General features: G+C 41.6%; 1 protein-coding gene across 1 annotated transcript in view; it reads left to right on the forward strand.

Annotated features, from left to right (window-relative positions):
• LOC138262018 (probable acyl-CoA dehydrogenase 6) overlaps nucleotides 1-12,437 on the forward strand; it is a 593,995-nt gene that overhangs the window by 262,118 nt on the left and 319,440 nt on the right. The window contains exon 3 of the mRNA XM_069211670.1: nucleotides 2,931-3,060. Within this exon, the coding sequence (XP_069067771.1) occupies nucleotides 2,931-3,060 (130 nt within the window). The remainder of the gene's footprint in view (nucleotides 1-2,930; nucleotides 3,061-12,437) is intronic.

The raw sequence follows: 12,437 nt of genomic DNA on the forward strand, positions 1-12,437 counted from the left end.
TGAGGAAACCGTAATTAAAGCATTATTTTGTCACTAAGTAAAATCGATACTGTAGATACATTTTTTTCTGGAAGTAATTGATTAATCAGTAAAGAGAAATTTGTTTATTTTCAGAAAACATAGTTGGCTCAGTAGAAATATTAGCTCCTAGGTTTTCAGGAAGTAATAGTCAATTTATTAGCACAGGTTTTAAAGTGCATTGTGGCACTCTTAATGCCCAATCTACAGGTTGCAGGAAGTGGGGTATCCTTGAATCTCTTGCAACTTGTTGTGTTGGCTATGCCAATCCTCGAGTTACCTTTGTCCTGAACATTGAATTTGACTGTATTGTAATTACCTTAATACAGTACTAAGTATGGCAAGGAGCATGTTACTCGGGAACCCAAGGTTAATAGTTCATCTATTAATTGTTAGTTATTGGGATTAAACTTGTTCTCTCAAGAAATTATTCAACGCATTTACTCTGTTGGGGGTATTGTCATTCTTGGGAGTTCATACAAAAGGTATATGTGATGAGTAGATGGAGTGAGGTATTGTTTGATTGCAAAAAAGGATACATTGAAGAATTTGTGATTTGTGAGTTGAGATATGGCCAGAAATATAATAGACTGTAAAGCAGATAGGCATGCACAGCGTAGATAGCGCTCTGGGACAGTAAGGCATGAAGAGTATGGAGGGTAAGGAGAAAATCATTCAATAGGAAGGAGAGATAACAATGGATAGATTTCAATCAAGGTTAGTTGTCAGAGGGTTCCAGTAGTGTGAAGTATTTTTAAGGTAGTGTGCAATCGGTAGAAACTGGAGAAGGAAAGTTGATTGTTATAGGTGGATAGGTGCCATATGTTGTCACATTTTGTGTTCTGTTTGGTTGGTGAGTTTATCCTTTGATAGGTTACATTTATAGTGAATATTGTTTCCATAATTTACCACTTTGTACTTGGGTCGTTTTAATGTGGTATATTCGGATAGGGGGTCATTTAAGTTTGTCAGCAAAGATTTGGAGAAGTGGCCCATTTCTGTGATTTCATCCTTCATTTTGTTATGTATTTGTTTAATACAGACATGTCAGTGGGTATGTTTGTAGGGGGAATCTGAATCTTCCCTGATATTCTTAGGAGGTTGTTTGAAACAGGATTGTGCTGCTTTGGTTCTCCCCAGATCTCGGAGGGCCCTTCAGGTCATCTGTTTGTAGGCATAGAGGCCAGAGTTTGTGACTGAACTCGTTTTTGTGAGAAAAGACCATATACCTTCTCTGATGCATCATGTTGAAAATAACCAGGTCTTAACCGTCCTTCTGAACCCCAGGTGACTCTCTTGCTTTTTTTTATTTTTTTTATTTTTTTTTAAATCGGGAGTTCCATAGTTTGACAGCTTGAATGGAGTAGGTAGCATCACCAGTAGTTTCCTTTCTGTAGCATATTTTGGTATTCTCACCATGCTGTTCGCATTTTTCCTAGCATCTTCTTTTACAGTTGTTTTTCCTGTTTGCTGTCCACATTTATTGGTTATCAATGGTCTTGAAGACTTGTTTATATCACTGTTGAGAAAAATATATGATTAGTTGTTCTCTGAGGTCTAGTTGCCATAAAACATAAAATATATTTCAGCATATATGTACAACTCCTTAAGAATAATAAGCACAGACAAACCACAGTCATTGTCGCGTTCAGTGATTTCCGCACTTCGTATACAAATCTTATGGTCCAATGTACTAAAGTTATTTGCTTTCACAAACCTTGTGGTTTGCTAAATCCATTTACATTTTAATATTTACTAAACACATTTTCAATTTGCAAAAGGCATTCTGAACTGCAGAGGTGTTTTATGCCTCATTCCGAATCTCCAATAGGAATGGGCAGGAAAGAGTGCCCTATAGAGATTCCATATGAGATGTGTGCGTGGTAACCACTGAAATTTTACCCAATCCTCAGATGAAGCGATAGCAGATTTGCTAAGGCGTAGATGTCTGCCATTCTCTGAGAATCTGTCTGTGGTCTTGGTGTGGAAGAAGCCAGTGGTCCAAGAGACAGCTGCCTGCTCCCCCCGATTTCTTCGCAAATGGGAAACTTATGTTTTTAAAGTGTCACCACATTCTTGAAGGAACACTGGCTACTTAAAAAAAATATATAACTTTTGGTAATGTAAAAATTCAAACGCTGAGTTATTGGTTTACTGTACCTTGCAGGCCAATATACCTATGTTTGTAGCCAGTCACTGAATCACAAATAGCGACCTTCCTGATATTAGTAAGGCAGGCGTTTGTGCAACTTGAGATTTTTTCCACGTGACCTATGTAGGTCGCAAAAAGCCATTATGCAAACTGTGACCACTGTTTGAGGCCTGTCTCTTTGTACATCAAGACTTTAGCCTTTATAATACTACAAATATAAAGGTAGTCATTTTAGAGCAAATAAAGTCCATTATTTTTAATATATTGCGTTAAAACAACTTCTTGAATACATTGCACCGCCAGTTAAATGCAAGCTTCTGACTAAATTTCTTAAGGGTCTTCTTCTTTATATTTAAGACTCTATAAAATTAACCGTTTCCTCACTTGTTCATTCTACACTGTTCTCTTATTAAAGCTTAATATTAAGAAGTTATTAATTCCCCACAGGTGCATATTTCCGACTTTATGTTTAGTTGTACCAAGATGCAGATAACTCATAATTTGCTTTAATTTTTTACTTTTTGCTCTTTTAGCTATACTTATATATCAATTTATAGTTTTCTATAATGCCATGTATACTTTAATAACTGGTAGTACAGCATTGAGTTGTAATCTGCTTTTGTGCTGTTACATCATAAACAACTACACAGAGTGGTTTAAAATCATTCAGTAGTAATATTATGTAACCAGAATTCTGAAATTCCACGTTTTCTGTATTCATCTACTGCAGGAGGTTAATTTTAATATTTTTTTCGATTAGAATATGGTGGAATGGGCCTGGACTTTACCTACTCTACAGCAGTGGCAGAGGAACTAGGAAATATTCGCTGTGGAGGTGTGCCCATGGCTATTGGAGTCCAGTCTGATATGGCAACACCAGCCCTTGCAAGGTAACTTTTTCATACTCCTTTTGCTTGTTTTACCTGTGGTTTGACACAAACATACTACATTCCTTGAAAATTCCAACAAACCAAGAATGATAAAGGGGGTCATTATGGGTTCTGCGGATGGTTTTCACCGAACGTCCGACAGGGAGGTTTCTGCCACACAGGCTTTCTTCCTGCCGGACCAATTAAGAGTTTCCCGCTAACCTGAGTTTCTGCCCACTGGCCTAGAGGGAAACAGTCTACAGCTTCGTCTCTAGCTCGTAATCGAGCCGGCAGCAATGCTGTAGCGAGCATGGTGCACCAGCACCCTTGCAATGTTCAGTGTCTGCTAAGCAGACAGTGAACATTGCGATGGTGCTGGCCAGGGGGCCCTCTGTTCCTATTCTCCCCTGGCCTATTCATGACGGTGGTACCGACATGAACCCGTTGCCGGAGAAGGGGGTCGTAATCTCCACGGTAGTGCTGCCCTGGCAGATTAGGACCGCCAGTACTGCAGAGCTGGGGTCTAGTGACCGCCAGACTCGTAATGTGGCCCAAAGTGTCTGACAGTCACTGAAATTGCATCACTTTAGTGCTTCCAACAGCTTATCTAGGCTGTATTTGGAATTCAATTTGTTTCTTGCTTTGAGATTTATTTCAAATCAGAGTGATGCTTGCCTACGACTGTCACTTTAAAGTATGTGCATATTATATCATGGTATAGACTCAGGACAAAGCCAACAAAACCTCTCATCACGAATTTCACACACTTTTCACAGGTACTGATCTGTTGAATAGTCTTACATCAAAGCAAACATACAAAGAGGCAATGTCTGCATAGAAATTACTATATATATATATATATATATATATATATATATATATATATATATAAAACCTAGTGGCAGTCACCACTAGGTAGTTGCAGTTAGGACCTAGTTTCTATACAAAAAGCATTTTTTTACTTGCCTATATCTTTTGGACTGCTTGACACATCTTTACAAAACTTTCCAAAACAGTTTGCCAGTAATGTCAGCTGCTGTCTGGAAATGTTTTGGGGTGATCCGTCCTGAGGGCTGAGAAAATGTTTTCCATAGGGATTTTAAACAGTGATAATGCTGAAACTATCGGCAGACAGGTACGTGCTGGTCCAGAAAGCAACCTTGCTTTGTTTTGCTGTAAATCAGTTCAGTAGTGTTAGAGAAACTAAATTAAATATAAATGTGTATATCTGGTGACGCAAAGGATTGCACAACCCTTCCCGATCTCATGCTGTGGTCCGATTGGCTGCCAACACTTCAGCAAGAAAGTCATTGAAGTGTTGGCAGCCATCTTGGGACTCGGCTGAAGCGGAGTCCCAGAAAAAAAGAATAACAAATACAAAAGGGGCTAGGGTATGAACTCCCGGACCCCTTAGCTCTGGTTCTGGAGTCTCAAAGGAGCACCCCCACCCCTGGGCTGAAAAGCATGTTTTTAAAATAGAAAATTTCTCCGTGATTCGCAGTGGATCTGGCAAAAAAAAAAAAAAAGAAGTCCACTTCATCTTTCAAGCCCTCGGGTGTGCCAAGTCCTGGGGGCAATATATATTTGTAACAGATGGGCTGTCTCCCTTCCCCTCCCAGATGTGCATATAGGGAACAGAGATGTAAGCTTTGCTTAAACAGCCAGGGAGCTGCTACTTAAAACAGCTCCTTCCTTGCTGGAAACAAAAAAGGGCTGCAAGGGATGCCTTGAGGCTCCGCCGTGGTCCCAGATAGCCCATAAAGGGAATAGAATAAAATACATAAAAAAAAAAATAGTCAGGGACCAGAAGGGAGACCTTGAGGCTCCCCGTGGTCCCAGATACCCCATAATGGGATTTCTCAAGTATGAAGGTCACAGACCTTCACACTGAGCGTTGAGGGTTTGAATTCAGGTGTATCCCTGGTCGTTTTCCTCATTTAATTATTTTTTTGGGAAGTGCAAATGTTTATGGCTCACACTGGAAGGTGATCTTACTTTTTTCAAATGACAAATACATTTTTCTATTCAAATTCTGCAGAAATATTTTATTCTAAGTATATCATACATCAAATCCTAAAAGAAACTCTCTATCTCTCTCGTTCTCACTCTTCTCTCTTTCAATCTTTCTCCCACTCACATACCCACTCAGACACTTACACACCCACTCGCAGACCCACCAGACACTCACGCACCCACTCAGACTCTCGTACACCCACTCACAGCCCCAGTCAGGCCCTCACGCACCCACTGACACCCTCATGCACACACTCACGGACCCGCTCACACACCCACTAAAACACTGATGTACGCACTCTGGTGCGAGTTATAGTTACCTTAGGGTTTGAGTTATAATTACTTGAGGTAACTAGAACTGGTGAATTTCTATGGTTTCGTATGTTTAAAATGTGAGCCTTACTATAACGTTCCTGTAACCTTTGTTTTTTTTAAGTGAATATATGTGTGTATATATATATATAACGTGCCATCTTCTAAAACTATTACATCAATGATCAGCAGCAAAAGCAATCCTTGTAAAACTATTCCCCATATCTATGGCATTACATCAGAAGAAATACTGCTTGTTGTAAATGCAGATGGTGACATCAGCATGATTGGTGTTGTATATTATTGCTGGTTGCATGGCCTAAACCTACCTGGTAAATAGTACTGCTCAGCATTACCGACGAGGGTCAAATTTACCAAAAGTAGAACTTTGTCATACTCTAGTTAATGGATTCAAAGATTGGTAATTGGGTTAAACTCCCAATCCTGATGCAGAAAATTATCCTCTCATAAATATAGTGGAACTCCCTCTTTTCTATAAATGCCCTATTATTAATTAATGGTAGAGGGACTACTTCTGTGCTCCAAGTACAAAGCTTCTGGTCTAATGGAGAGAGGGGAAACTACAGCTCAAGAGGACCATGGGGTTCGTTGGCAGAATTGGCAGCATCCTGTTGGCAGAATAACCCTAGTCTGATGATGGTGGCAGAGATGTAGGTTCCCAAATGATTTTTCCTTCAAAGAAGAAATCCTAAGTAAAATTGGATGAGTACTTCATATTTTCATCTCAGATCACTCAGTTTAATACTTAAACCATAAGTGATTATTGATGCAAAATGTGTTTAAGTACTACAAGCTTTGATGAATTTTGACATATCTGCACAAAGAAGACTAGTCAAGCTATCAACATAAAATAATGCTATAAAAATATTTTGGGTGAAACTTGGACTTACCAAATGACTCCTAAAAATATGTCTTTTTCCAATGTACTAGTTCTGTAAACACTTAAAACAAACCGTTATAAAGACTACTTGTCTGTGTGCCCCAAAGCAGTTCAAACTGAAACACGTTCGCTGTTTGGCTGTGTGAAGAATGTTTTAAGCTAGAATATTGAATAAAGAATGAACAAAGTATTATGAATATTGCAATAGATTTTTTTTTACTTTGGACTGATTAAATTCATGCAGAACGTTTGTCTAAGTGTGCAATACTCCTGGATTGACTGTAAAGGGAGATAATTCTATAAATAGCTGTGGGCAATGCTTTTAGCCGGCTTTGCACCTACCAGAAAGGATACAAAGGGGTAATTTTGAGTTTGACAGGCGGAAAAGCCTTCCCCCTAAACTCCTGCGGTCAGGTTGCCACCAGTGCTGCCGCCTTTCCGCAGGCCCCATTACAAGTTCCATTCTGGATCAGCGGGTGGAAATGGTTTTTCCACCCGCTGGCCCGGTGGTAGCTTCCCACTGCATTGACACTAGCTCATAATGGAGCCTGCAGCAATGTTGCGTTCCGTAGGGTGCAGCAGCACCCGCACGCTTTTCACTGTCTGCAAAGCTGTCCTATCATGGCAGAAGTCTGTAACCCCTGTCAGGACTGCCATGAAGTTGCAGGCCATCTCCTGATGCCTTTGGACATTTACCTGTGTCTGAACGCTTGTATGCCAGGAGTGGGCCACTGAGAATGTAGGGGCGCCGCCCATTACCACTGAGAATGTTGTGACAGTCATCCTTTGCAACTGAAACTACTGGGGTCATCGCCCGTGTCTGTGATGCCAGTATGCGTGGAGGGGGCCACCGAGACTGTTAAGCCATCACCCCGATGATCTGCTCTGTTTGGGACTGTTGCCCATGACCCCCCAGATGCCAGAAGGGGGTCATTAGGAGCATGGGGACCATCACCTGTGTCGAATAATTCCCTGTGACTTGCAGAGGGGCTGAGGAGCAAGAACAGAAACGACCCTACAGCATTGACGTTGCTTCACCACCTTACTGGTGAAAACTGTGAAAGAGCTGGTCCACCTGGAAGACGTCACGACTAGCAACTGCCTCAGCAAACCTACCCTTCCAACTGACAGAGGTGTGGTGCGAGATGCTCGTTGTTTGGGCGCAGGGGAGATTCTTCAGGATGTGGTTAGTAAGACTGAAGCAAGGACATTGACCATTTTGAGACTTGGATGGGCTTGACAGTGCACTGCCTGCGGAGCGAATCTTTCAAGGCCAAAGTCAGACTTTGATATGCATCGCTAGTGCAGGTTGCACCTGGGGCTGCCTCTCGAAATTTGTTAAGAATACAGTGCTTAAAGTAGAGGAAAAGGGAGTTGGACAAGGTTAGAGGGGGAGTACCCACTTTTAACACAGCCCTGTTCACTGCCTGATTGCTAGCCTGATCGTCTACTGTTTGGTTTATTTCATGTGGTGTTTTCTTGTATACTAAATACTACTTTATTAAGCAAATTAAGTATTTGAGTTAACAGTCAATTTATAGGGGCCACTTTGGGCATGTTCCGTTATGAGCTTACACATACCTTGTGCCTACCTCCCTCAGTAGACTAGCCTTAGACAGCTCGACCTGCCCCATCATTGAGTCAAATGCTGAAGTGATAGTACTTGGCCCAGTTTCTCAGACCTAGGGACAACTGGAGCAAAATGTCACTCAACCCCCACGGTTGGACCCAGTAACCCCTGCTTGCCTGTGGCCCTCTGAAAGGCGTTCTGACGTGTCCCTGACAAATTACTTGACTTTATTCTACATAAACTTGTATTACTCAATCATGTCAAAGAAATATTGCTTTGTAGATCAACTTGTATATGTTGACACTAACGTGAAAAACGCTCCAGTGACCTAAGAAAAAATGACAACCATAAGAATACGGAATAATAGAAAATGCAAGTTTAATTATTTGAATTAGCTAGGGAACAATAGAGGCAGCACAGAAAAATGTTTGACATATGTAAAACGGCAAAAATGAGCAGTGATATTTAAAATGTTGATAGGCCCCCCTTTCAAGTTCTGAATTGTAAGATTACGAGTACATCGTCACTGATCTGCGCTGTTATGATTATATTGGATTAATGATTGCAGTTTAGGAAAGGTGTGCTAGAATATGTAAAGGCTCGGTTGGGGTTTAGCTTGCATTCCAAATAGTATGGTCTGCTGCTAGCCGCCAGTGTGTTTGCATTTTTGCCACTGTTGTGCGTGAGTAGAAATGATAAAATAGGGAAGCTGAACATACGCCAGGCTCCAATTACCAAAACATTGTGGTGATGTTGGTTTAGGGTATAAAGCAATATTGCACGGGAATCCTTAGTTCAAGATTGCATTTAAAACCGGTGTGCGCAAGGGAAATAAGCTTAAGTTTGCAGTGTCTTGGAATGAAAAATATAAAAGCTTAAAGTGAGTGGCATAACGCGTGGATAAATGAGGTAGTAAGGATAATTATAGTAGGGTCTAATAAAAACTAACTTGTTTGAAACAAACAGTCGTGTGTATGTTGAGTTGCACTAATTTACAACTGCTTTCCCAGAGGACACAAACATTAATAATCGTCTCGCCGATACTGACAAACTAGCCTCAAGCTTTGGGTTAGAAAGTAGACATCCTGGTGGTACTGTGTGACCTCTCTTCTGCCAGTGTGCCAAACAAGGTACATAACCCTCTTGGCGGAATTGTAACGATACGTTGTACCTCAAGAAAAGCCTAAGATTTGTTCATATTACCTGTATTATTTTCATTTGTATTGTTTCTATTATTGCTGTTATTGCTATTATTATTATTGCAATTATTATACAGACGTTATCGTTAGAATAATATTGGTTTCAGAAAGGTAAAGTGAGTTCGTATGATTATTATTTACAGATATATTCTTTTATATTAATATCACAGAGTTTACTACATGCAGTTTTTAAAATGGCACAATGCAATGAAAATATTTGGGATGCATCTAAAAGTCCCAATTTTGTTTTGGGCATTATTCTGTAATATTTAGTGCATTACGCTTTTTCAAGAGTTTTTAAATCATACAGGTGAATTTTGGACAGAAAAACAAAATAAATTACATTTTCACTGTATGAACATATTCAAAAATTATTACCCTGCATCTAAAGATGGTTTGGCTACTAATATTAATATCAAATTATAGCAAAGCAGCAAGTTAGGATTGCATGTCAGTAAAGCTGACTATAACTGAGGTTTTAAAACACTGATAGAAGTGTTAAGTAAATTCACTCTTGGAGCTTACTAGGATACTCACGGAAACGCGTTTGTCAGTTCTTAAAAAGTTGAATGTATACTGAAGAAAGGTGTACGTTTCCAGACCAAACCACAGCTTGCTCTAGTTTGTGAGCATCCATCTCAGCAGGAAGCATTCCTAACATCCATCTCAACAGCGAGTTGTGAAATTACCACATTTGCCATTACCATCTCGACTACAGTGATATCACTGGCCTCCCACCAAAAACCATCAATAAAGAGCCAGAAAAGTGAAACAATTTGCCGTCAACCATCTAAACAGGAAGTGACATCACTGCATTTCCCAGCACCATCTCAGCAGGAAGTGACATCACTGCGTTCTTGCCAAAACTATTGTGAAAAAGAAGAAGCTAGCAAAGTGAGTCTCATTTCAGTCGAGAGAAATTAATATCACTACATTACCCAGCATCTCTTTCGACAGGAAGTGAGTTGGTTTCCTCCCATTTGGAATATCTTGGCTCCTTCCCTACTTTGCGCCATCCACGCCTTCCCAATGACTCTCTCTCCCAGATGAGGACAGATTCAGGCAAATAATCTGCTGCTTGAGCCTGTAAGGCTTCTGGCTAGACCCCTGCACAGCTGCAACCTCACAAAGCACCTACATGGTAAGACTATATCAGAACCTCAAGCAGCCCATCGTCACAAACACTCACTGCATCTTCACAACACGCAAACCCAGTTTCAAACCCATCCCTCAAAACGTCACACACCCTCACACTCCCAAACTCATGCTTAACACATGTAGTGCAGTATTGCCCACTCTAGTCATTGGGGCCCTCATAAACTATTAGAACTTCAGCGCCTTCCTTGATATAGAAACATGGCTTATTCCACATCCTTATTACATCTCTGTCAAGAGTCATATCAAGATCTTACCAAAGATTGCATGCATTCACAAAATTAAGGAGTGCTCATCGCTATGCAGACTGTTAGAAATGGGGTCTTTGGTTGGCAGTCAGGTTACCCCCTGTCCAAGCAAGGACCCTCATTCTAGTCAGGGTAAAGGAGAATCACCATCAGCTAACCCCTGCTTATCCCCTTGGTAGCTTGGCACAAGCAGTAGGCTTAACTTCAGAGTGCTAGGTGTAAAGTATCTGTACCAACACACACATTAACTTAATGTAATCACTACAAAATGACACAACACAGGTTTAGAAAAATAGAGAATATTTATCTAAACAAAACAACACAGATCCACACTACGCAAGTCAAGTTATCAATTAAAAAGCAAAAAGAGTCTTCATGTAGTTTTAAACACACACTAACACTGTTAGCATGAAAATGTATCTTGGGTGCGTCAAAAATAACCCGGCACGGGCGAGTGTGCGTCAAAAAGGGCTTGCGATGCGCCGATTTCACTCACGAGCGAGACCTTGCGTTGTTTCTCCTTTCGTCGGGTCAGAGCGCGTCGTTTCTTCTCTCCGCAGGGGAGCGATGCGTCGACCCGGTCAGCACTCTTGGGTCGGGGCAGGCCTTGCGTTGTTTTTACACGCCCAGTGGAGTTTGCGTTGGAATTCCAGCTGCACGATGATCCGAAAACCACGCAGCGCGGGTTGCGATCTCACCAGCCTCCGTCAGCAATGCTGCGCGTCGATTTTCCAGCCGCAGATCCGAGTTTCCTCGATCTTTTCCCCGCACGGCGTTCTTTGCGTGGATTTCTTCCTCTCAATCTGCCAGCTTCTCCTTTCAGGGTCCCAGGAACTGGATGGGCACCACTTGGCAGAGTAGGAGTCTTTCCAGAAACTCCAGGTGCTGGCAGAGAGAAGTCTTTGCTGTCACTGAGACTTCAAACAGGAGGCAAGCGCTAAATCAAGCCCTTGGAGATCTTTACAAGATGGAAGGGACACAAAGTCCAGTCTTTGACATCTTACTCTAGTAGAAGCAGCAACTGCAGGATAGCTCCACAAAGCACAGTCACAGGCATGGCAGCTCTTCTGCTCTTCTCCAGGCAGAGGTTCCTCTTGGTTTCCAGAAGTGTTCTAAAGTATCTGGTTTTGGGTGGCCTTCTTATACACAATTTCTCCTTTGAAGTAGGCCTACTTTAAAGCAAAGTCTCTCTTGAATGTGAAGTCCTGCCTTGCTCAGGCTAGGCCCCAGACACTCACCAGGGGGTTGGAGCTTGCATTGTGTGAGGGCAGGCACAGCCCTTTCAGGTGTGGGTGACCACTCCTCCCCTCCCTCTTAGCACAGATGTCTCATCAGGAAAAGCAGACTACACCTCAGCTCCCTTTGTGTCTTTGTCTAGTGTGAGGTGCAACCAGCCCGGCTGTCAAACCGACCCAGACAGGGAATCCACAAACAGGTAGAGACACAGAAATGATATAAGCAAGGAAATACCCACTTTCTAAAAGTGGCATTTTCACACACACTATCTTAAAATCAACTTTACTAAAAGATGTATTTTTAAATTGTGAACTGAGAGACCCCAAACTCCACATGTCCATCCGCTCCCAAAGGGAATCTACACTTCAATCATATTTAAAGGTAGCCCCATGTTAACCTATGAGAGGGACAGGCTTTGCAACAGTGAAAAACAAATTTAGCAATATGTCACTGTCAGGACATAAAAAACACATTACTATATGTCCTACCTTAACCATACATTGCACCCTGCCCTTGGGGCTACGTAGGGCCTACCTTAGGGGTGTCTGACATGTAAGAAAAGGGAAGGTTTAGGCCTGGCAAGTGGGTACACCTCCCAAGTCGAATTTACAGTTAAAACTGCACACACAGACACTGCAGTGGCAGGTCTGAGGCATGATTACAGAGCTACTTAGGAGGGTGGCACAACCAGCGCTGAAGGCCCACTAGTAGCATTTGATTTACAGGCCCTGGGCACCTCTAGTACACTGTACTAGGGACCTACT

The sequence above is a fragment of the Pleurodeles waltl genome, chromosome 10 (genome assembly GCF_031143425.1).
Source record: "Pleurodeles waltl isolate 20211129_DDA chromosome 10, aPleWal1.hap1.20221129, whole genome shotgun sequence".
In the NCBI taxonomy this organism is placed as follows: Eukaryota; Metazoa; Chordata; class Amphibia; order Caudata; family Salamandridae; genus Pleurodeles; species Pleurodeles waltl.